The following is a 22789-nucleotide window of genomic DNA, read 5'->3' on the forward strand; positions in this document are numbered from 1 at the left end:
GTGTCCTATTTTGCCATATCAAACACCCAAAATGGTATCGTATTATTCATATTTAAGTGAATAATCAATTCAGTCATCATAACTTGGCATTTTTAACCCAAACAATCAAAAAGAGGAAATTTTTTCAATATTTTCAAAAAATTTTACAAAAACATTTGAATTGTAATAAAAAAAAAATTCCACAGCAGAGGCCAGATAAAGCAAGACGCTATCTTTATTCTTATTAAACATGATAAAAGAAACATTGAGTGTTAGGTAAATGCAAAAAAAAAAGTAAAATTAGAAAATTTATTTTTTGACCATAATGTCCCAAATGAGAGACCAGTTTCTGAGACAGACCCACATAACAACAAATTGACTCATGACAAATAACAAATAATTGAAAAATTGTATTACATAGACCTAAAACTGAGCTTCCCCTATTTCAAAGCCCACCAGCCGCCACTGGATTGTGCGTAACTGTGCAGTGGCGTATACAGTGTTTGGGGGATTAGTGGGGATTGTGGGTAACTGTGCAGTGGCGTATACAGTGTTTGGGGGATTAGTGGGGATTGTGGGTAACTCTGCAGTGGTGTATACAGTGTTTAGGGGATCAGTGGGGATTGTGGGTAACTGTGCAGTGGCGTATACAGTGTTTGGGGGATTAGTGGGGATTGTGGGTAACTGTGCAGTGGCGTATACAGTGTTTGGGTGATCAGTGGGGATTGTGGGTAACTCTGCAGTGGTGTATACAGTGTTTGGGGGATCAGTGGGGATTGTGGGTAACTGTGCAGTGGCTTATACAGTGTTTGGGGGATTAGTGGGGATTGTGGGTAACTCTGCAGTGGCGTATACAGTGTTTGGGGGATTAGTGGGGATTGTGGGTAACTCTGCAGTGGCGTATACAGTGTTTGGGAGATTAGTGGGGATTGTGGGTAACTGTGCAGTGGCGTCTACAGTGTTTGGGGGATTAGTGGGGATTGTGGGTAACTGTGCAGTGGCGTATACAGTGTTTGGGGGATTAGTGGGGATTGTGGGTAACTGTGCAGTGGCGTACACAGTGTTTGGGGGATCAGAGGGGATTGTGGATAGAGGAATAGTACAGTAATGTGCAGTTTCTTCAGTACCAGAATGGCATCTGTGGTCTTTAGTCTCCTCATAGTGGTGAATCTAAAAAAAAAAAAAAAAAAGAAGGAAACTGTCTTAGAAATCCAGAGATAAATAAACATCTGCACATCTCCCCTACTTCCTTCTATTCAGCTACACTATGATGTTGGGGTACATGTTTATCTGTGGTGAAATGTGTTTATTGCCCTTGGCAGTTTTTTCAAACTTATTATGTGGAGATTTGGATTTATGCATATGGGGCTTTTGAATGGTATAAGGAACAATAAGGTATTTTGTGGTAAATTCATTTTCTGTCATTCCTCATCAAACATAGGTTACATCTTCATGACATGTCCACACTTCTAGATCATTTTTATTTATATCACTTAGGCTATGTTCATATTACAGTTTTTTTAGGATTATGTGGACACAAAAAAATCATCATTTTAAATCAGACGTGAGACACTTTGAAACTGATTCTTGATTGTGTACATACGTATCCGAACAGTGGCCCTGTGACATGAGTAAGAACTGCCTGGTGAGAATTCACATGGCTTTTCTCAATACACTTTAAAGAGGGAGTGCTCACTTGATTCTGGAGAAAGATTGTTGATATTTGAACTCAACAGCCAAACAAATACACACCTCCCTTCAGTGCTCCTTCAGAAGCTCCATCCCCCAAATTCATGGATATACATTACCAAGGCAATGACACTAACAACTGGCCTAGCTGACCAAAATATGATATTGCAGAATCCAGTAGCATGGCATTTTGAATTTATGCATCAATCCAAATAATCTCACTGTGCTAGCAAACTTGTGCTTTTAGGCCTTTGTGCCTATAAAATCCTTCACAAATGAACAAATACCATGATCAAGTCAAGTCAAGTGGATTTATTGTCATTTCAGCCATGTACAGTACACAGTGAAAAAAACATTCCTCCAGGACCATGGTGCGACATAAAACAACATAGAACTACATGCGACTACACAGAAATAAATAAGACTATACAGACCTACACAAGGGCTACATGAAGTGCACATATGCAAACATCGCAAGACAGCACAATACTGGTATGTGGCAGCAAGGGTGTGGTTGAACATCGGCTGTAAATGGTGAGGAGTCAGGTGGGACCAGCAGGTAATGTGATGAGGTACACCTGTGTCTAATTACTGGCTGTCTATTAATGTGTGCCTGTGTGTCTTTCAGGCAGCCAGAAATGAAAGAGAGAGCTGTGTCACCCCGTCATGTGCGCATGTGTGCCATAATAGTAAGTGTCACTGAAAAGTGCCAATAAAAGTTCAAGTGCACCTTGAATTATAGCACCTGCTTCCAGTTCCTCATTGGCCACTCCCACAAAGTTGTGACACTGGTGCCAAAACCTGGGACTGAGGAATTAATGCTGCCATAGAGTCTGAACCAGTCAGAGAGCTCCTCCAGACACTCACAAACAACCTCCAGTGCCAGCACCAAGCCCTTGTTGCGCTGTTCATGGATCATGGGCAGCACTTCTGGGCTCATAGTATGCTTGCTGGCATACTATGAAGTGGGCTGGCCATTTGTGTTCACACAACAGCCCCAAGACGCCTGCCGAAAGTGGCTGCTGGTAGGTGAGTGCGGCGTTGAGACCATCATCAAGTGAGTGATACTGGAGCAATTCGTCGCCCAACTGCCGAGCGAAACGTCAATGTGGATCCAGTGTCACTGAGCGGTGTCACTGGAGGAGGCAGTCTGGCTGGCAGAGGACCACCTAACAGTGTTTCTGGGAGCAGGCACTCCTGCAGCTTCTCATCCTCGCTCTCTCTCTCATTTTCACTTTCTCCCCTCCCTCTCCCTCTTGCTTTCCTCTCCTCACCCCTCCCCTACCCCAGCCCCATGGAAATGGGGGCCAATTCCTCTGAAACCCAATCCCTGTGCACATGTCTGTTCTTGTGTTTCTTCTCTCCCTTCTCCTTCTGTGTCTGTGCTGCTGTTAACCCCCTCTCTTTCTCCATAGGTGGACTCATCCATGCCCACCAGATCCGGGAGCGAGCCCGGGCAGGTCTGTTGGTGAGGAGGGAAGGTAGGGAATCAGCACTTCCGCAAGAAGGTGGGACTATTGATTCACATTCCTGATGCACTGCAGGCTTCCCCTGATCGAGCAGGAGTGTACAGAGTCACTGAGTATTCAAGGGGGTACACATCAGGCTTTGATGGATTATGGTTGTAATCAGACCTCCATGCATTAAAATCTGATTCAATGCGGGGCACTGGGAAATGCACAATTTGTGAAAGTCAGACGTGTGCATGGTGACATTCACAGATATCTGCTAATGCCGGTCACTATTCAATTCCAGGGAGAAAAGCACAGTGTAGAGGCAGTGGTTAGTCCGAGCCTCACCCATCCACTTATCCTGGGAACAGATTGCCCAGGGTTTAAACCATTAATGAAACAGATAGTAGTGGATGGGTCCTGCAGTAGTAGGTCACGGAGGAATATCTCCGCAACATTAGCTGGGGAGGCGGTCCCAGGCCTGTCTGTATCAGCTCCATGTCATGATGACATGGAGAGTGGGGAGGGCTCTGCTCTTTCTCTAGGGAATCCTGTAGGGGATTTCCCACTGGAGCAGGCACATGATGAGTCTCTGAGACACTTTTGACCAAGTGAAAGTAATTGATCCTCCAACCTAATGTTGTGCTTTCCTTCCCATATTTTTGTATTATTAAGGATAGGTTATATCGAGTGATGCAGGACACTCAGCCCAGGGAAGAGATAACACTGTCGTTGGTCCCAAAGCACTGTAGGGAACTTTTATCGTAAAAGTTTGATTATGATTGGCTCATCATAATCCTATGGCTGAGCACTTGGGGCTGGATAAAACAGTAAATTGTTTCATGGCTCATTTCTATTGGCCAGGGATTTGCACTGATGTCTGAAGGTGGTGAGTAGCTTGTCACAAATGCCAGCTGGTAAATCCAGCAGCCACACCAAAAGTGCCATTGCTCCCATTACTGTTAATTGAGATCCCTTTGAAAGAATTGGCATGGATCTCATCAGGCCATTAGATTGATCTGCACATGGGTATGGCTTTATGTTAGTCATAGTGGATTATGCAACGTGATACCTAGAAGCAGTGCCTCTTCGCAATATCTCAGCATGCAATGTTGCAGAAGCACTTTTCCACATTATCTCCCGAGTCGGGATTCTGAAATAAATCCTGACCGATCAAGGCACTACTTTTATGTCAAACACACTACGTGAATTGTACAAATTATTGGGGATTAAATACATTTGGACCAGTGCTTATCATCCACAAACAAACAGGCTGGTCAAAAGATTTAACCAAACACTTAAAAACATTATCTGTAAGTTTATTCATGGGGACACTAAAAACTGGGGCAGGTGGCTAGACCCTCTGTTGTTTGCAGTGTGCGAGGTCTCACAAGCCTCCATCGGGTTTTCTCCATTTGAATTGCTGTACGGGTGCAAGCCCCATAGTGTCTTGGCCATCATTAGAGACAATTGGGAAGAGGGGCATTCTCAAAGTAAAAATGAAATTCAACGTTTTTGACCTGAGAGCAAAGCTCTATGCACTGAGTCACATAAGCCAGGAGAATTTGGTACAGGCCCAAGAACATCAATCTTGCCTGTACAACAGAAGGGCACGGCTAAGGGAATTTGCACCAGGAGATAAAGTCCTCATTTTACTGCCCACTTCAAGTTCAAAATTACTCACCAAGTGGGAAGGGCCCTTTGAGGTCACATGGCAAATTGGGGAGGTCGACTATGAGGCCAAGTGTCCAAGAGGTGACATGACAAATTTACCACCTCAATCTCCTGAAACCATGGAGAGAGCAGGTCCCTATGGCTCTGGCAACAGTAGTTGCAGAGAGGGCAGAGCTGGGACTGGAGGTAAGTCTAAAAAGTGTAGCCCAATTCAGCCTGGTCCCCTGTGGAGAAAACCTCTCACTGTCCCAGAGAGCACAGGTTATTAGTTTGCAGGAGGAATTCTGCAATGTGTTCTCACCTCTCTCTGGTCACACTGACCTCATAGAACACTAAATTGAGACTCCCCCAGGGATGGTGGTGTGCAGCTGCCTACATCGGCTCTCTGAGCACAAGGAAAATGTGGTTTGGGATGAACTCCAGGCAATGCTTAAGATGGGAGTAATTGAGGAGTCGCACAGCGACTGGAGCAGCCCAGTGGTCTTGGTTTCCAAGACCAATGGGTCAGACCGGTTGTGTGTGGACTATAGAAAAAAGTCAATGTGGTGTCTAAATTTGACACATATCTGATGCCTTGCATTGATGAACTGCTCGATCGCTTAGGTATGGCTCGCTTTTACTTGACACTGGATTTAAGAAAGGGATATTGTCAGATCCCTTTGACTCCATTATCCTGCGAGAAAATGGCCTTTTCCACTCTGTTTGATTTACACCAATTTGTCATCCTTCCTTTTAAGTTGTTTGGGGCACCAGCAATGTTTCAGTGTCTCATGGACCGAATATTCCATTCCCACCACGCATATGCGAGAGTCTATTTAGATTACATCATTTATAGTCATGATCGAGAGCGGCACTTACAACATTTCAGGGCAGTGCTGAGGTCGCTGAAGTGCGCTGGGCTCACAGCGAAGCTGAAAAAGTATGCAATTGGATGGGTAGAAGTATAGTATCTGGGCTTCTTCATGGGTCATTGGCAGGTGTATCCCCAAATTGATAACACTGCAGCTATTGCAGCCTGCCCAAGACCTAAGACCAAAAAGGGGGTGAGGCAGTTCCTGGGGCTGGCTGGCTAGTATAGGTGATTCGTGCCTAACTTTTCGGATGACACTAGCCCACTGACTGACCTCACTAAAAAGTGGGCACCAGATCCGGTCCAGTGGATGGAGCTGTGTGAATGGGCTTTTGCTCAAGTAAAGGCGGTTTTGTGTGGGGGGCCCACTGCTGCATTCTCCTGACTTTTCTCTCCCTTTTGTTTTACAGACCGACATGGACAGAGGGCCATTTTGTCCCAGGTGGTGGAGGGGGAGGAGCGTGTGGTGCTGTACATCAGCCGCAAGCTCGCCATGTGAGAGTCAAAGTACAACACTGTGGAAAAGGAGTATCTGGCAATCAAGTGGGCAGGCCTTACTCTCCAGTAATACCTGCCTGAATGCCCATTCACCTTCTGTTCTGACCATTCCCTGCTCCAGTGGCTCCATCGCATGAAGGATGCCAACATACGGATCACTCATTGGTATTTGGCCCTTCAACCCTTTAAATTTGTGGTGATCCACAGGCTGGGAGCGCAGATGGTGGTGGCAGATTGCCTCTCCCACCGGGGGGAGTCAGCTGCTAGTCGGATGGCTTCCCGGCCTGAGTTGGGCAGTGAGGGTATGTGGCAGTAAGGGTGTGGTCAAGCGTCGGCTGTGAATGGCTAGGAGTCGGGTGGAACCAGCAGGTAACATGTGATGAGGTACATCTGTGTCTAATGACTGACTGTCTATTAATGTGTTTCTGTGTGTCTTTCACACAGCCAGGAACAAGAGAGATAGCTGTGTCACCCCATTGCATGCGTGTGTACCTAGCGTGCCATAATAGTAAAAGTCACTGAAAGTGCCAAAAAAAGTTCAAGCATGTGTTGAATTACATCGCCTGCTTCCAGTTCCTCACTGACCACTCCCACAAAGTTGTTACATGGTAATTCACTTGATACTTGAGGAATCAATTCAAGTAAAATCTGAAAGGAACCTTGAGTTCATGTAATGTTTGAAACAATTGGCAGATATGGATCACTTGCAGTTCTGACTGTAAACTGACTGTCAAATATTTAATTTCACAATGAAAATTGTAATTTGAACATAGCTGTCAGTAACCAGGTTGAGAGCGGCAGCTCGAAAGGAACTTCTAACATGGACTCTCAGAACTACAACTCCCAAAATCCACAGCGCCTTTTGTCACCCACCTATTAATTACACCTGTCTCTCATTCCTCTAATCACCCAGACAGCACATAAGCCCCTCTCACACACTTCACTAATGTGAAGTATCTTTCAGTGTTCACTCCTGCTTACCGAGCTGTTAACTCTTTCTGATTGCTTTCTAGTTTCTGGACTTCGTTTCTCATTTACTGACCTCGCTCTCTAGTCCTGTCTGTTTGCTCTGTTTGCTCATCTATCAAGCCCTGCCTGTATTTTTGACTATGTCTCTCGTCTCACGATTCTGCTTGGATTACAGTTTGCTTCCCCGCTCTCCCCTGCACATACATCCATAAGTGTCTGCACCCTGACACAATACTTTGCCTTCATGGATGCAGCAGAGGCAGCAAAGAAGACTGCGTTGAATGCTCAGGGACGCTTACTGGGAGAACATCAGCAAATGCTGGCTGACCTGAACACCCAGATGGCCCAGCTCACTGCAGTGATGCCACAGGCCCTCCTAACATGTCCTGAATCTTCCACTAGCTCAGTGAAATTTCTCCCACTTCCTGAGAAATATGCTGGCGATGCACACAGCTGTAAGGGATTCTTACTTCAATGATCTATGTACTTCTCGGCAATCCCAGCAATTTCTGATGAACAGAAAATCGCAAAGTTTATCTCACTCTTAATGGGCAAGGTGCTACAGTGGGCGAGTGCAGTTTGGAGAAGTAGAAGTGAATGCACCACGTCCTATGATAACTTTCTTGAAGACATAGAGGTCAGCGAGAATTTATTAACCATTAAGCAAGGTTCAAGAAGAGTTGCTGAATATGCATTGGACTTCCACACCCTCACTGCAGCCAGCGGATGGAATGAACTGGCACTGAAGGTGTTTTTTCGCCAAGGTCTACGTCCAGAGGTTCTCAGCGAACTAGCGAACTAGCGTGCCAAGATGAATGTCTCTCACTAGATTCCCTGATCAATCTTGCTATCCGGCTCGACCAACTAATCTCCTTTCGACCATCTCTGAAGGAGGAGGGCAAATCGGGTCTGACCTCTGATGCTCCAACACCCATGGAGGTCTCACATACATGTTTAAAATCCACCGAAAGAGAAAGAAGGCAGCAAGAGGGTCTGTGTTTTTACTGCAGGGATTCCAGACATCTCTTAACCCAATGCCCAGTTCGTCCATCTAGCACCTGCCCTGCTGAATCCCCTTCCAGCCCGTTGAGTCCAGTAATTTAATTCAGAGCTCAATCCTTCAAAATACCTGTATTGTTGAAGCTGCACTCCTTGACACATGCACTCTCTGCCTTTGTTGATTCAGGCACGGAAGGTTATTTCATCAATGTCTCAATTGTCCAGAGGTATAACCTAACCACAGACTCCCTGCAGAGCCCATTCAGCATCCGAACCATAGACAGAGGCCCAATAGGGGAGGGTCTCATTACTACTTGAACTGCTCCCCTGCACATCCAGGTAGGGGCACTGCACTCTGAATTCCTGTCACTCTTAGTAACTTCCACCGCTCATCACAATATCATTCTGGGTTATCCATGGTTGCAACTACATGACCCCCTGACCTCCTGGCAGCATAAGGAGATAGTCCAGTGGTCACCCGCATGTTTCCAAAATTGTCTCCTAAGATCTCAATTGAACGTCTCCTCCACTTCAGTAGAAAGTCCCCAACTTGACTCCCTAGAAAATATCTCTGAATGTTATATGGACTTAAAGGAGGTCTTCAGTAAAGGGAGAGCCTGTGGTCTCCCTCCTCACCATACATATGACTGCATGATCGACCTCCTACCAGGCACCTCTCCACCACGCAGCTGTATCTACCCTCTAGCCCAGACAGAACAAGTGGCGATGGAGGAGTATATTCAAGAAGCCCTTAAGCAGAGGTACATTCATCCTTCCATGTCACCAGCCTTGACTGGATTCTTTTTTTGTGGAGAAGAAAGGGGGAGGTCTTCACCCATGCATAGACTATTGAGGTCTCAACCAGATTTCAGTCAAGTATCTATATCCTCTGCCCTTGGCACCTTCGGCCCTAGAACAGTTGTGCTCCGCTAAAGTTTTTTTCTAAGGTGGATCTACGCAGTGCCTACAACTTGGGGCCACACCAATTTAATTAGTTGGTTCTCTGATTTTTTCAGGATATGAAGCGAGCGCGCGAAATAAAAATAAAAATAAAATCTAAAAAATGCTCTGATGGTAAAATTAGCAGTGGAAATAGAGGGCTTTCATAATACAGAAGCAAAACAAAGACAATACATTATTGTTACACATTTCATATGGCTCTTTTAATAGCTTATCTTATTTCTACCCATATGCATTAAGGGCTAGCTCTGGCTGCACGTCTTTTATCAGGCAAACCAGTAAACAGAGAGGCTAAATAAACGATTGAATTACAGTCAATTGAACATCTACAATGCACAGAAAAAAAAGATTTGACCAGGAGTAGGCTACTTCTGATGGCTAAATACTTCAAATGATTTTTTGTTTGCCCCTTACATCAATCAATGAAATATATAAATCAAACCCACCTCCACAGAGTTGTAGTCCAAGTTGGGTAACAAGCTCATGGCATCTTGAGTACAACTGTGCAAAGTTTTCCCCCTCTTGAATTTCGACACACCTGTCAAAGATTTTACGCTTCTGTTTGCTGAATATCTTAACAATCACAAACAGGCTTTGCAGGATTCCCCTCCACAGGCATGTTTCTTCCACAAGTCTTTATCTAAAGTGAAAGGGGTGATTTGATTGGTTTTCGACATCACGTGACCTCAACCTGCAGTCGATTCGATTTTTTTTTTCATTTTGCATTTTCTTCAAGCGGCGATTCCGAGAACCAACTAATCGAATTGGTGTGGCCTGGTCTAAATCCAAGAAGGGGATGAATGGAAGACTGATTTTAGCACTACTAGTGGCCATTTTGAATAGCAAGTCATGCCACATGGTCTTTCATCAGCACCAAGCGTTTTCCAGTGCCTAATTAATGATGTACTTCATGATATGTTGGGGAGATACGTAGTAGCCTATATAGATGATATCTTGATATACTTCCCAGATGAAAAGTGTCACCTCAAGCACATCAGATCTCCAGTACTCCAGCATCTTCTTGAAAACCATCTCGATGTCAAGGTGGAGAAGTGTGAGTTTTACCAGCATCAGATATCCTTTTTGGGATACATTATCAGTGCTGAAGGAGTCAGTATGGACCAAGATAAAGTATCCATGGTAACATCCTGGCCAGTACCTACCTCAGTCAAAGAACTCCAACATTTCCTGGGATTTGCCAATTTTTATTGTCGCTTCATTCATAACTTCAGCATTATCGCCTCCCCATTAACTTCCCTTTTGAAGAAGGGACCCAAGCACCTCCACTGGACACCAGCTGCCAAGGAAGCCTTCAACAAGCTCAAGACAGCCTTCACCACAGCCCCAATATTTCAACACCCCGACCTGGCCAGACTCTTTGTTGTGGAGGTGAATGCGTCCAAGACTGGGGTAGGGGGTGTCCTCTCTCAGCATTTTGATGAGAAGCCCAGGCTCCACCTGGTAGCCTTCTTTTCGAGGAAGCTCATGCCAGCAGACAGAAATTATGACATCGGAAACCGCGAGCTGCTAGCCATCAAGCTGGCACTGGTTAGAGGGAGTGACACATCCTTTTGTAATTGACTGATCATAAGAATCTTGAATATCTCAAGGCAGCCAAGAGACTCAACTCACATCAAGCCATATGGGCATTGTTCTTCACACGGTTTCATCTCACAATTTCCTACCATCCTGGTACCAATAATACCAAGGCAGATGCCCTATCTAGAATCCACAGCTCCTCTCCACATAACCCTGAACTTCATCACATCCTAGCACCCGAATGCTTCATCCAGGCCATTACTTGGGCTCTAGACAAGAAGATAAGAAACTCTCAGCCTACAACCCCTCCTGAAAACTGCCCTCCTGGCCTTATATATGTCCTGAATGACCTCAGAGGGAGATTAATCACTTGGGCACATGCCTCTCCAGCTACCGGTCATCCTAGCAGTCATCGTACATATCAATTACTACAAAACAAGTACTGGTGGGAGAACATGCTAGCGGACATAAATAGCTTCATTTCATCATATACAGAATGTGTCCAAGCCAAGGTACCAAGAGTTCCACTGGTAGGAAAACTGTGTCCTCTCCCAGTACCACAGAAACCCTGGTCCCACCTGGCCATTGACTTAATCACCGACCTACCCTAGTCACAAGGTAACACAACAATCATGGTGGTAATAGACATCTTCTCCAAAGCACTTTAACTGATCCCGCTACCAGACCTCCCCACAGCCTTACAAACAGCAGAACTGAACTTTCATCACATATTCAGATATTTCAGAATCCCAGAAGACATTGTTAATGACTGGGGTCCTCAGTTCATCTCTCGCATATGGTCTTGCTTCATGGAATGGCTAGGTGTCTCGGTGAGCCTTACCTCTGGTTATTATCCCCAGTCCAATGGCCAGGTGGAGCGAGCAAACCAGGAAGTAGGGTGCTTCCTCAAAATATTCTGTATGCGGAATCAGGGGGATTGGGCACGATTCATCCCATGGGCTGAGTATGCACAGAACTTGCTCAAACACTCAGCAACTCAACTAACACCCTTTCAGTGCATACTCGGTTACCAGCCGAACCTGTTCCCATGGGACGATTCACCCTCACATGTACAAGCCATAGACGAATGGTTCTCATGAAGTCAAGAAGTCTGGGAGGAAATTCACCAGCGTATTGAGTCTGTCAATGCCAAGTACAAGGAGTATGCTGACAAGCATAGAAGTAAAAATCTATATTGCTCTGTTTGCTCATCAATCGACCCCGCCTGTATTTTTGACAAAGTCTCTCATCTCACGATTCTGCTTGGATTACAGTTTTCTTCCCCGCTCTCCCCTGCACATACATCCGTAAGTGCTTGCACCCTGACTCAAAAGTTTTTAAGTGAATCACCTATCACTACCACACCACTGTTTCAAAAGCAACCACTGAATAATAAGAGATAAACCATACTTTCACAATTTCATTTAAAATAAGTCTCACAAGACAGACTGCCTCAATCTAACGTGGCATGTAGAACTGAGATAAAACTTAATATTAAACAGGAAAGTCCTGTTCAATGCTCAAATACTCACGTCTGAATGTTTTTCCATCAGATTTCTGTGTAAGGAACCTGTGAAAGAGAAAGTCATGTTTTTTGGGTTATTTACAAAAAAATCTCTTACCAATTCACCTGATAGGCAAATAGTGTCAGTTTAGGCTAAAAAAACATAAATAATAATATTTTTTCTCTTATATAACCAGCAATATATGTATGTGTGTGTGTGTGTGTGTGTGTTGCCCAGGTTGTGGGGGTGGTGAAGCTTGGATGTGCCAAGTTTAGTGAAGATCCGTCGAGAGTTTGTGTTGATAAATGTAACATGAAAGGCATTGAGGGAGGGGGTAGGTGGTAGCACGGGCGCAGATAGAGGGGGGGACGGGGGGGATTCGTCCCACCCAGATTTAAATTCACCTCGTTCGGTCCCCCCCACTTATAGGGAGGAAAAAATGTCTATGCTGTCTTTCTTTGCATAAGGCAAACCTCACGGAAAAATCAAAAGACTAATTACCATTCGGTTTATTGAGGTGCACAGCAGTACATGCAGTTGCAACTGCGCAGACTGCACAGGTTGCGAGCTCGAGCTTGGTTGCTATGGTTACCCACAAGTTTGACAGGCATATCGGGGACAGCTCCTCCTAGTTCAGGACCCCAACACGGCATGATGAAGGGTGCCAAAAGGCAGAAAACAATTGCATCGTTTAAAAAAAAAAAAGACTGTAAGTAAACTGTGCCTTACTTTATCATATCACCTTGCAATTTTTTGATAGTCAGTTCAAAGTAATGTCATAGTGAAAGTAAAATCGTACGGAGTAGAGATGCCTTTCTGGTAGCCTCCTTCTTTCGGTGGCAGCCTGTAGATACAGTGCTCAGAAGGCAGTTTTAATGTTTAATCTGGCGTTCCCTGCCATAATTTCAGCGAGCATATTGTTTCATAAGGAAACTTTGCGAAGAGTTGTTGACTGACTGCCGCTCACGCAACACACAGGCATAGGTAGAAAGTCAGGATGCACTGGTTTACACTTTACACACACACACGTAGCCCAGCCTCTCGCTATGTTTAACAGTTGGAACTTAGCGGTTTTAAAACTAGTTTTGCAGTTTTGCAATTTCTGTGCGTGATGATAATGTGTAAACTTTGGATTTCCATAGGCTATGTTAAAATGTTCTCATTGTCCTGGCCTGCAGGTAGTTCCTGGTGATGGCAGTGAGGGAGGTGAAATAACATGTATACACACTACCGTTCAAAAGTTTGGGGTCACCCAGACAATTTTGTGTTTTCCATGAAAAGTCACACTTTTATTTACCACCATAAGTTGTAAAATGAATAGAAAATATAGTCAAGACATTTTTCTGGCCATTTTGAGCATTTAATCGACCCCACAAATGTGATGCTCCAGAAACTCAATCTGCTCAAAGGAAGGTCAGTTTTATAGCTTCTCTAAAGAGCTCAACTGTTTTCAGCTGTGCTAACATGATTGTACAAGGGTTTTCTAATCATCCATTAGCCTTCTGAGGCAATGAGCAAACACATTGTACCATTAGAACACTGGAGTGAGAGTTGCTGGAAATGGGCCTCTATACACCTATGGAGATATTGCACCAAAAACCAGACATTTGCAGCTAGAATAGTCATTTACCACATTAGCAATGTATAGAGTGGATTTCTGATTAGTTTAAAGTGATCTGCATTGAAAAGAACAGTGCTTTTCTTTCAAAAATAAGGACATTTCAAAGTGACCCCAAACTTTTGAATGGTAGTGTGTGTGTGTATATATATATATATATATATATATATATATATATATATATATATATATATATATACACACACGCACACTATAATATATATATATATATATATATATATATATATATATATATATATATATATATATATACACAAAATGGAATCATTTGCTGACAGCTCAGTCCCCCCCAGTTCAAAAATCCTATCTGCGCCCCTGGGTGGTAGGTGGATGTTGTGCCCCCCAGGGACCTCCCAGGGCCCAAGCATTATTTTTTTTTATATCTGCAAAATTCCGGGTCATCCCCCGACCTACTTGCCAAATTTGGTGAAAATCTGTCGATAAATGGCGACATTAGCTCAACACAAACAAACAAACTTTGCCACTTGTTATCTAGAATATTTTATATATATATATATATATATATATATTGGGGCGGCACGGTGGTGTAGTGGTTAGCGCTGTCGCCTCACAGCAAGAAGGTCCTGGGTTCGAGCCCCGGGGCCGGCGAGGGCCTTTCTGTGCGGAGTTTGCATGTTCTCCCCGTGTCCGCGTGGGTTTCCTCCGGGTGCTCCGGTTTCCCCCACAATCCAAAGACATGCAGGTTAGGTTAACTGGTGACTCTAAATTGACCGTAGGTGTGAATGTGAGTGTGAATGGTTGTCTGTGTCTATGTGTCAGCCCTGTGATGACCTGGCGACTTGTCCAGGGTGTACCCCGCCTTTTGCCCATAGTCAGCTGAGATAGGCTCCAGCTTGCCTGCGACCCTGTAGAAGGATAAAGCGGCTAGAGATAATGAGATGAGATGAGATATATATATTGTGATGTCCCGAGAGGCTCTGTCATCGAAGGGCACTACATCACACGCAGATGGCTCCAACTTCTGGCAGCTATAACTCCATCTGGTGGTGGAGTTAGGAACTGCACCCCTCAGCACACAACCCGGCAGCACACCCTGTGGCCAATGAGGGCCTAATGTGCAAGAGGGCTTTGTGAGAGCTCAAAAGCTCTCAGTGTTCTGTGAAAAGGAGAGGAGTGAGGTTCATGGACTCCCGCTGCTGAGTGGAACCTGCTGGGCGGAATATCTGTTGGAAAACTTATCTGGAATTCTTACCTGAAGGATTTTGCACTGAAATACTTCCCTGTGTTACGGGCGACTGGGCTGCCATCGGGCTAAAGACTACAGGGATTGTTGACTGGACTCAAAGTAAGGCAGAAGATTTTGTTTGTTCTGGGAAAAGGATATTGGACTGAAGGAAACCTGCCTATAATTTCGTTGTTCTAAAGCCAGAGACATTCTTTGAGTTTGACTTTTGGGAATCCATTTTCGTTGGAACATTGAACTTTGAGTTACCTTTCCTTTTTGATTTCCTGGCATCACATTAAAAATCTTGATTTGTTTTAACCTTTGTGTCCGTGCACTGATTGAAGGGTCCTGCCGAGAGCCAGCCAGCCTCTCGTGAGATATATAATTTTTTTTTTCTATAATCCCAGGCCATTGTCTCATCTCATCTCATTATCTCTAGCCGCTTTATCCTTCTACAGGGTCGCAGGCAAGCTGGAGCCTATCCCAGCTGACTACGGGCGAAAGGCGGGGTACACCCTGGACAAGTCGCCAGGTCATCACAGGGCTGACACATAGACACAGACAACCATTCACACTCACATTCACACCTACGGTCAATTTAGAGTCACCAGTTAACCTAACCTGCATGTCTTTGGACTGTGGGGGAAACCGGAGCACCCGGAGGAAACCCACGCGGACACGGGGAGAACATGCAAACTCCGCACAGAAAGGCCCTCGCCGGCCACGGGGCTCGAACCCAGGACCTTCTTGCTGTGAGGCGACAACGCTAACCACTACACCACCGTGCCGCCCCCAGGCCATTGTTTTTGGATTTAATTTATAAATGAAAAGCAAATAAGGTTATGTTTTGTCATGTTATGTAAATAATTTGTAATGTTTTGATTCAAACCATTTTACCATTTGGTGTAAATAAAATGTACGGTGTTGTCTTATGCTTTCAGTTTGAAGAACAGAGTACTATTATACAGTAGTCTTTTGTTCGAATAGAGTACAATATACCGGTAGTACTATTAAGTACCTTGTGACTTGTTACACCTTTGCTTATAGAAGATCAGTCCTAATCCAACACTCAGCAGCAGAATCACACAGACAACCCCAGGGATGATGATGATAGAGGAACCTGGAGATAAGATCATAGGAGTGAAGAGACAGTGATGATGCTCCATCCAGGCAAACATGGATGATGCTTAAAATCACAGTGAGATCTCATTTTCTATCATAAACTTATCACTCTTTAGATTTTTCAGTAATGCTGTTTTTTTTTTTTCCATATGGAAATGGGGTACTTGTGCTTTTGGAAAAGATTGGTGTTATTGTTTCCATGCAACGACACTGCAGTCTTGGTCATTTGTCAACAGGGAAGACTTAGGGATGCTTTTTACTTTCGGTTGAAAGGCCATGCAGACCAAACCACAGGAGCTACAGACAGGAAACATTTATGTGCATGGGCAGTGTTGTACATGAATGCACAAAATCAAGATCATTCATTGAGTATGTGCATATTTTTGGTGAATGATGAACCAAACGAATCAGTTTGCAAGTAACGAACGTGTATGTGAGCATTGGTCACTTTGGCAAGAGTGAAGAGTCTAGGCAATAATTTAACTTTCATATTGTGATATGAAATGTGATGTATTACAATGTCTCAGGATCACACCTTGGAAAATTATGTGACCAATTCAAATGACTCGCGTGTTCCTTGTCTTGACCAGTGTTGCGGTGATGTGCTCCAATGCGCTGCTCATGACTCTATTGATTTGCTTATATCAGTGCAACAGACTTCAAGAGCTTTCTAATGAGAGGTGAAATTTGATATTTTAATTGCTGTTCAAATATTTCACTTTGAATTCAGAGCAGCTCATTTAAAAAATAGGACGAAATGAACATGAACGAGGCTAGTTCATTTCTGGGACTGTGAACTATGGAAGTGAACTAATTTATTTTAATCTGTGTGAACTGAACTTTGAGCTGGCATTTGTTAAGTTTGAAGTTGCACAACACTGTTCACAGGGAATATAGCAACACCCTAGCAACCACCTGAGCTAGAAGAGCAACTGGCTAGTAATACCCAAGCCACCACCTGGAATATCAGAGCAACCACCCAGCAACACCCTAGCAACTAACTTGGTTAGCATATTAACCACATAGCAACACCTTAACAACCACCTGTCATACCATGATAACCACCGAACAAACAACTCCTAATAACACCCCAATAGTAATATAACAATAATAGCATAGCAACTGGGTTAGTAGAGCCACAACATGTAGCAATACCCTAGCAACCAACTGGACTATCCATAAATACATTGTAACCTTTTAATATAGTACCATTTTAACATTTCAATGTGTTTAACATTTTAACATTAAAATATAAACTAAGGTTTTAATGTTTACCCATTACAACCTTCTATCTTTTTAACCTTTTACTGCTTTACTGTTAAACTTTTTAGTATTTCAATATCAGTGACAACAAAACACTGTTTTATTATTATTACCACCTCGCCCAGGATGGAGTCTAACAGGGGGCGAGGTATTGTTTTCAGACGGGTTTGTTTGTTTGTTTGTTTCTTTCCTTTCTTTCTTTCTTTGTTTTTCTGTAAAAGATGTTAACGGAAAATGGCTGGACCAATCTTCATGAAACTTTCAGGACAGATGGGCCCTGGTCTCAAATAGAACCTCCAAAATTTGGGGGTCATCTGGCCAAAGTCAAGGTCATGGTGACCAAAAAGGTAAAAAAAAAAAAAAGCTCTGAGCTCAGACTGCAGGAGTGCTGCCTCGGAAAGACTCCTCCCACAAACATGCTGATTGGATCACTACCTGCCTCATTTGCATACACTGCTGGCACTGAATGTTTTCTTGGTTTGTTTACATATCCAAAAGAAGGGGTTTTGGCCACGCCTACTTTTAAACCTCATTGATAAAAATTTGATTTATTATTATAAATATAAATGATAAATAAATGGGGCGGCACGGTGGTGTAGTGGTTAGCGCTGTCGCCTCACAGCAAGAAGGTCCGGGTTCGAGCCCCGTGGCTGGCAAGGGCCTTTCTGTGCGGAGTTTGCATGTTCTCCCCGTGTCCGCGTGGGTTTCCTTCGGGTGCTCCGGTTTCCCCCACAGTCCAAAGACATGCAGGTTAGGTTAACTGGTGACTCTAAATTGAGTGTAGGTGTGAATGTGAGTGTGAATGGTTGTCTGTGTCTATGTGTCAGCCCTGTGATGACCTGGCGACTTGTCCAGGGTGTACCCCGCCTTTCGCCCGTAGTCAGCTGGGATAGGCTACAGCTCGCCTGCGACCCTGTAGAACAGGATAAAGCGGCTACAGATAATGAGATGAGATAAATAAATGGACTAGACTAAAGAAATCGCTTTCAGACATGTTTATGCTTATTACAGAGGGAAAGTGCGTTCCACTGAGCTCTAGCGCCGGGCCATTTCTGGGAAATAAGAGTTTGGGTCATGGTGACAGTGTGTGTCAGTCTCGGTTTGGAGGTTTGAGTTTCCAAAACTGTAAGCGGTAAGAGTAGAATAATATAAAGTACAGACACTTGGTATATTTTACTTCTGTGATTTTTAAATTGTTTATTTTTGGATTACACTTCATTTTTGTGGCTACTGCCTCATAGAGTAAATATATATGCTGTATTTACTGTATGGACATGGGCTCAGAAAACTATTTTATTTATAAACAGCAGCCACATGGACCCTTAGGGTACCTATGTTTTTTGCAATATCTTCCTTCATATTCATCATAAGTGCTACCAGATAAGGTTTGTTTTGCTTGGCAACACTTATTATTATCTCCAATGCAAGTCTTAAACTCATTAGCAAGTCTTATCAGTCTCATTTCTGTCTGATGTGCCACCTGGATCCACTGCTCTGTCTTCCGTTGTTCTGGTGACATGCACCATAATTTAGAACCATGTTCATATATTAATGGAACAAAGAAAACACAAATAAGTAATATTGACTTACACTGGGCGGCACAGTGGTGTAGTGGTTAGTGCTGTCGCCTCACAGCAAGAAGGTCCTGGGTTCGAGCCCCATGGTCGGCGAGGGCCTTTCTGTGCGGAGTTTGCATGTTCTCCCCGTGTCCGTGTGGGTTTCCTTCGGGTGCTCCGGTTTCCCCCACAGTCCAAAGACATGCAGGTTAGGTGAACTGGTGACTCTAAATTGAGCGTAGGTGTGAATGTGAGTGTGAATGGTTGTCTGTGTCTATGTGTCAGCCCTGTGATGACCTGGTGACTTGTCCAGGGTGTACCCTGCCTTTCGCCCATAGTCAGCTGGGATAGGCTCCAGCTTGCCTGCGACCCTGTAGAAGGATAAAGCGGCTAGAGATAATGAGATGACTTACACTGACGCATTAATTTACACTATGGTTTCCTCTGAACTGGTGGATCTAAACAACTTCTTCCTTATCCAGCACTATTACCAGGTCAGGGTTCATGTAAACCCTACTGGTCCACGTCATCTTAATTGGAGCACAGTTTTATGCCTGATTCCCTTTCTGCCACATCTCTCCCATTTCTGGGCTTAGGAAACAACCATTCACACCTGTGAGCAATTTAAAGTAGCCAATTAGTCTAACCTGCATGTCTTTGGACTGTGGGGGAAACCGGAGCAGACAGAGGAAACCCACGCAGACATGGGGAGAACATGCAAACTCCACACAGAAAGGCCTCCATCAGTCACTGTGCTCGAACCCAGAACCTTCTTGCTACGAGGTGACAGTGCTAACCACTACACCACCATGCCCAGGGGCGCTGCCAGAAATTTTGGGCCCCATGAAAGATTAGAATTTTGGGCCCCCCAACTTTGCCCACCCTCGTCACAATTGCACTATTGTCATTATTTGACTTTTGATAGCCCATGGACCTTGAGTTTGTGACTTTATTACATTTTATGTATTAACCTACCAGGGACTAGATGAAAACTGGTCAGTGACTAATTCTGGTGCATTTACAATCACAAATGAAAATTCAAGATTTTGCCACATACCTTCTTGTACTAGGACAATTGGTATTGAAATGTGTGATGTGACTGCTAATAAATCATAGAAAAAGTTTTCTACCCAGCATCAAAATACCTATGGAAATCCCATGGATTGTTATGTGTTAGGTAGAACACATGCTTACCTCCTTCTCCAAAGGGGGGTTCAGTGGTTTGATAGGGCGGAGGTCCCACTGAGGCTGAATCTGTGCATATTTAGGGCACCCCATTAGTTATGAAACTGGTTATTAGCACTAGTTATTAGCACCAGCATAACGTAATATTTCATCTTCTTTATCACACAAGTCAGTTCAGTTATTAAAATGGAAAAAATGTCACTGTACAAACTGTAGAAGTGTTCTCTTGATAGGCTAATCCAACCACATTCATACTGTTCATTTACCATTCGCTAATATTTTGAACACACGTGAGCGATAGCTACCATTCTTTGGGAAAAACTGAGTGACCAGTTGCCTGCCTCTCCGGTCCCTCTCAGCTTTCAGCTGCCTTTCTTTACGTTTTTGACAGCCACTCTTCATATTTAGCGATCATAGACTGTACGCACTCCACTGCTGGCTGGCTGGCTGCTGCACCGCAGCACAGCAGCAAGTAGCGTTGCACTGATCAGCACACAGATTTAACGCATCGCGCTTCTACCAGAACTGGACCGTACCATTTCGCAAAAGGGGGAGGGTTAAATGACAATATGTTGAACTCAAGAAATAGACAACCGTGTTCAATTAGCTAATTTTACCAGATGGAATATTGCATTGTTCTTATTTCAAAAGTCTTATTAAAATCATTAAAAGCATATTATCAGCCCCTTAAAGGGCCCCATGGCAGTGCTGAGCCCCTAGAATTGTTCTAACCTTTCCCCCCCTGGCAGCGCCCATGCCCATGCCGCTTCAACTGGCGGATTTAAACTGGTGAAAGAAAAAGCGGTATTACTTTGTTGATGTTAGTTTTGTTCAGTATGTCTTAGTAAACATCACCATAAATAACGAATAACAAGAAACACTGAGTCGTGGTACCACTTAGACTACCGTAACTGTTTATTTTTACTGAGTTACTGTTTCAGTAATTTACTGCAATATGATGGGAAAAAAATTTCTCACCAGTAACTTGGAGCTGAATTTCTGTGAAGAGCGAGTGATAACGGACTGCAGTCCCTTTGATACGAACTGCACAGGAATAAACTCCTCCATCATCTTCTCTCACATCACTGATGATCACACTGAAAACGCTACTCCTCCCGTCATCAGAAATGGAGACTCTGCCGTTCTGATACGCTTCTTTTGCCCTGGTGAAGATCACTTCGGTTCCAGCGTAATCATCCAATTTGAAAAAGGACTTGATATTTGTTTCAAACTCTGTTGGATAGGAGCAGCTGATCATCACACTCTCTCCCAGATATCCGGTTACTGATTTTGTCTCACTACAGCATGGATCTGTCAATCACACAAACTGAATTAGTGTCGAATTATTTATCTCCCAGCTGGCATGAGTTCAGCTTTTACTGAAATGTAGGTTTATGTGCTTAATGTGATTCTACTCTTAAAGCAAAATTAACAGGATTGAATTAGAAATTTCCATCCATCCATCCATCCATTATCTGTAACCGCTTATCCTGTACAGGGTTATAGGCGAGCTGGAGCCTATCCCAGCTGACTACGGGCGAGAGGCGGGGTTCACCCTGGACAAGTCACCAGGTCATCGCAGGGCTGACACATAGACACAGACAACCATTCACACTCACATTCACACCTACGCTCAATTTAGAGTCACCAGTTAACCTAACCTGCATGTCTTTGGACTGTGGGGGAAACCGGAGCACCCGGAGGAAACCCACGCGGACATGGGGAGAACATGCAAACTCCACACAGAAAGGCCCTCGGCGGCCACGGGGCTTGAACCCAGAACCTTCTTGCTGTGAGGCGACAGTGATAACCACTACACCACTGAATTGAAATTTTATTTCACTTTATTTTATATTTCTGTTTATTTGTTTAAATAAATCAAGATGAAATTAGTTTCTAGATATGAGATCAGCTGTACCTCGTGCATTTATACTGGATTATACAAAAGAAAAACTAACAGCTAAATCTATCAGATGTCAAAGATTCTAAAATTTCTCACCACTTTTCACTTTCAGGTCAATGTTTTCACTCCACACTCCAGTCTCTCCATACTGATACAGTCCTGTATCCTGTAAACTCAGACTTCTGAAGATCAGTGAAATTAATCCATCAGTCTTAAACAGAGTAAATCTGTCCTTATGAACCGTGCTGACTGAGGCCTGAGCTGTTATTAACTCTTCACACACTGTTTTCATTTTGCAAAAATACCCAGTCGACCTGGGAATGACTGGCTTTTTGAAGTTAATTATGACACGACCTCCAGGGTAACCGATCACATCATTGCAGTGCACTGGACCTGCCAATCAAAATGGAAGCATTTCAGTCATTTCTCTGATGATAAACATCTCCAAATTCTCTCACTACTACAGTTCAGCATTCAAATAACTGCAGCACAAACTCATAATGGTTCCTCCTTCTCCACTCTGGAGTTCATTATTGAAAGTAGAAGAACTGACCTGACATCAGGTAGAAGGTGATGATGAGGAGGGTCTTCATTCTGAACTGAAGTCGAGCTTCACTGATGTTCACAAACAACACAATCCACGATTAAGAATATTTTGTGGAAATGAAAGGATGAAAAACATGCGTATGCTTGTGATTTCTACATGTCTTTGACTGCAGTTCTCTTGAATTTGGTCAGTTCCTCTTTGTGCAATATGTGTCTATGTGACTCAACCTCACAGTACGTCCCACTGACAATGACGAAACTCCGCCATCTCTCAGC

General features: G+C 43.9%; 1 protein-coding gene across 1 annotated transcript; it reads right to left on the reverse strand.

The window, feature by feature from the left end:
• Window positions 1–256: 256 nt before the first annotated feature.
• On the reverse strand, window positions 257–22669 carry LOC132866831 (uncharacterized). The gene is made up of 7 exons (XM_060899606.1): window positions 22521–22669; window positions 22064–22360; window positions 21043–21375; window positions 20074–20133; window positions 15957–16058; window positions 12141–12178; window positions 257–1149 (listed from the first exon to the last, which is right to left on the reverse strand). The coding sequence occupies exons 1-7, from the start codon at window positions 22558–22560 to the stop codon at window positions 778–780; spliced, it is 1242 nt and encodes a 413-aa protein (XP_060755589.1). The 5' UTR covers window positions 22561–22669; the 3' UTR covers window positions 257–777.
• Window positions 22670–22789: the final 120 nt, after the last annotated feature.

Source organism: Neoarius graeffei, chromosome 18 (genome assembly GCF_027579695.1).
Source record: "Neoarius graeffei isolate fNeoGra1 chromosome 18, fNeoGra1.pri, whole genome shotgun sequence".
Classification (NCBI taxonomy): Eukaryota; Metazoa; Chordata; class Actinopteri; order Siluriformes; family Ariidae; genus Neoarius; species Neoarius graeffei.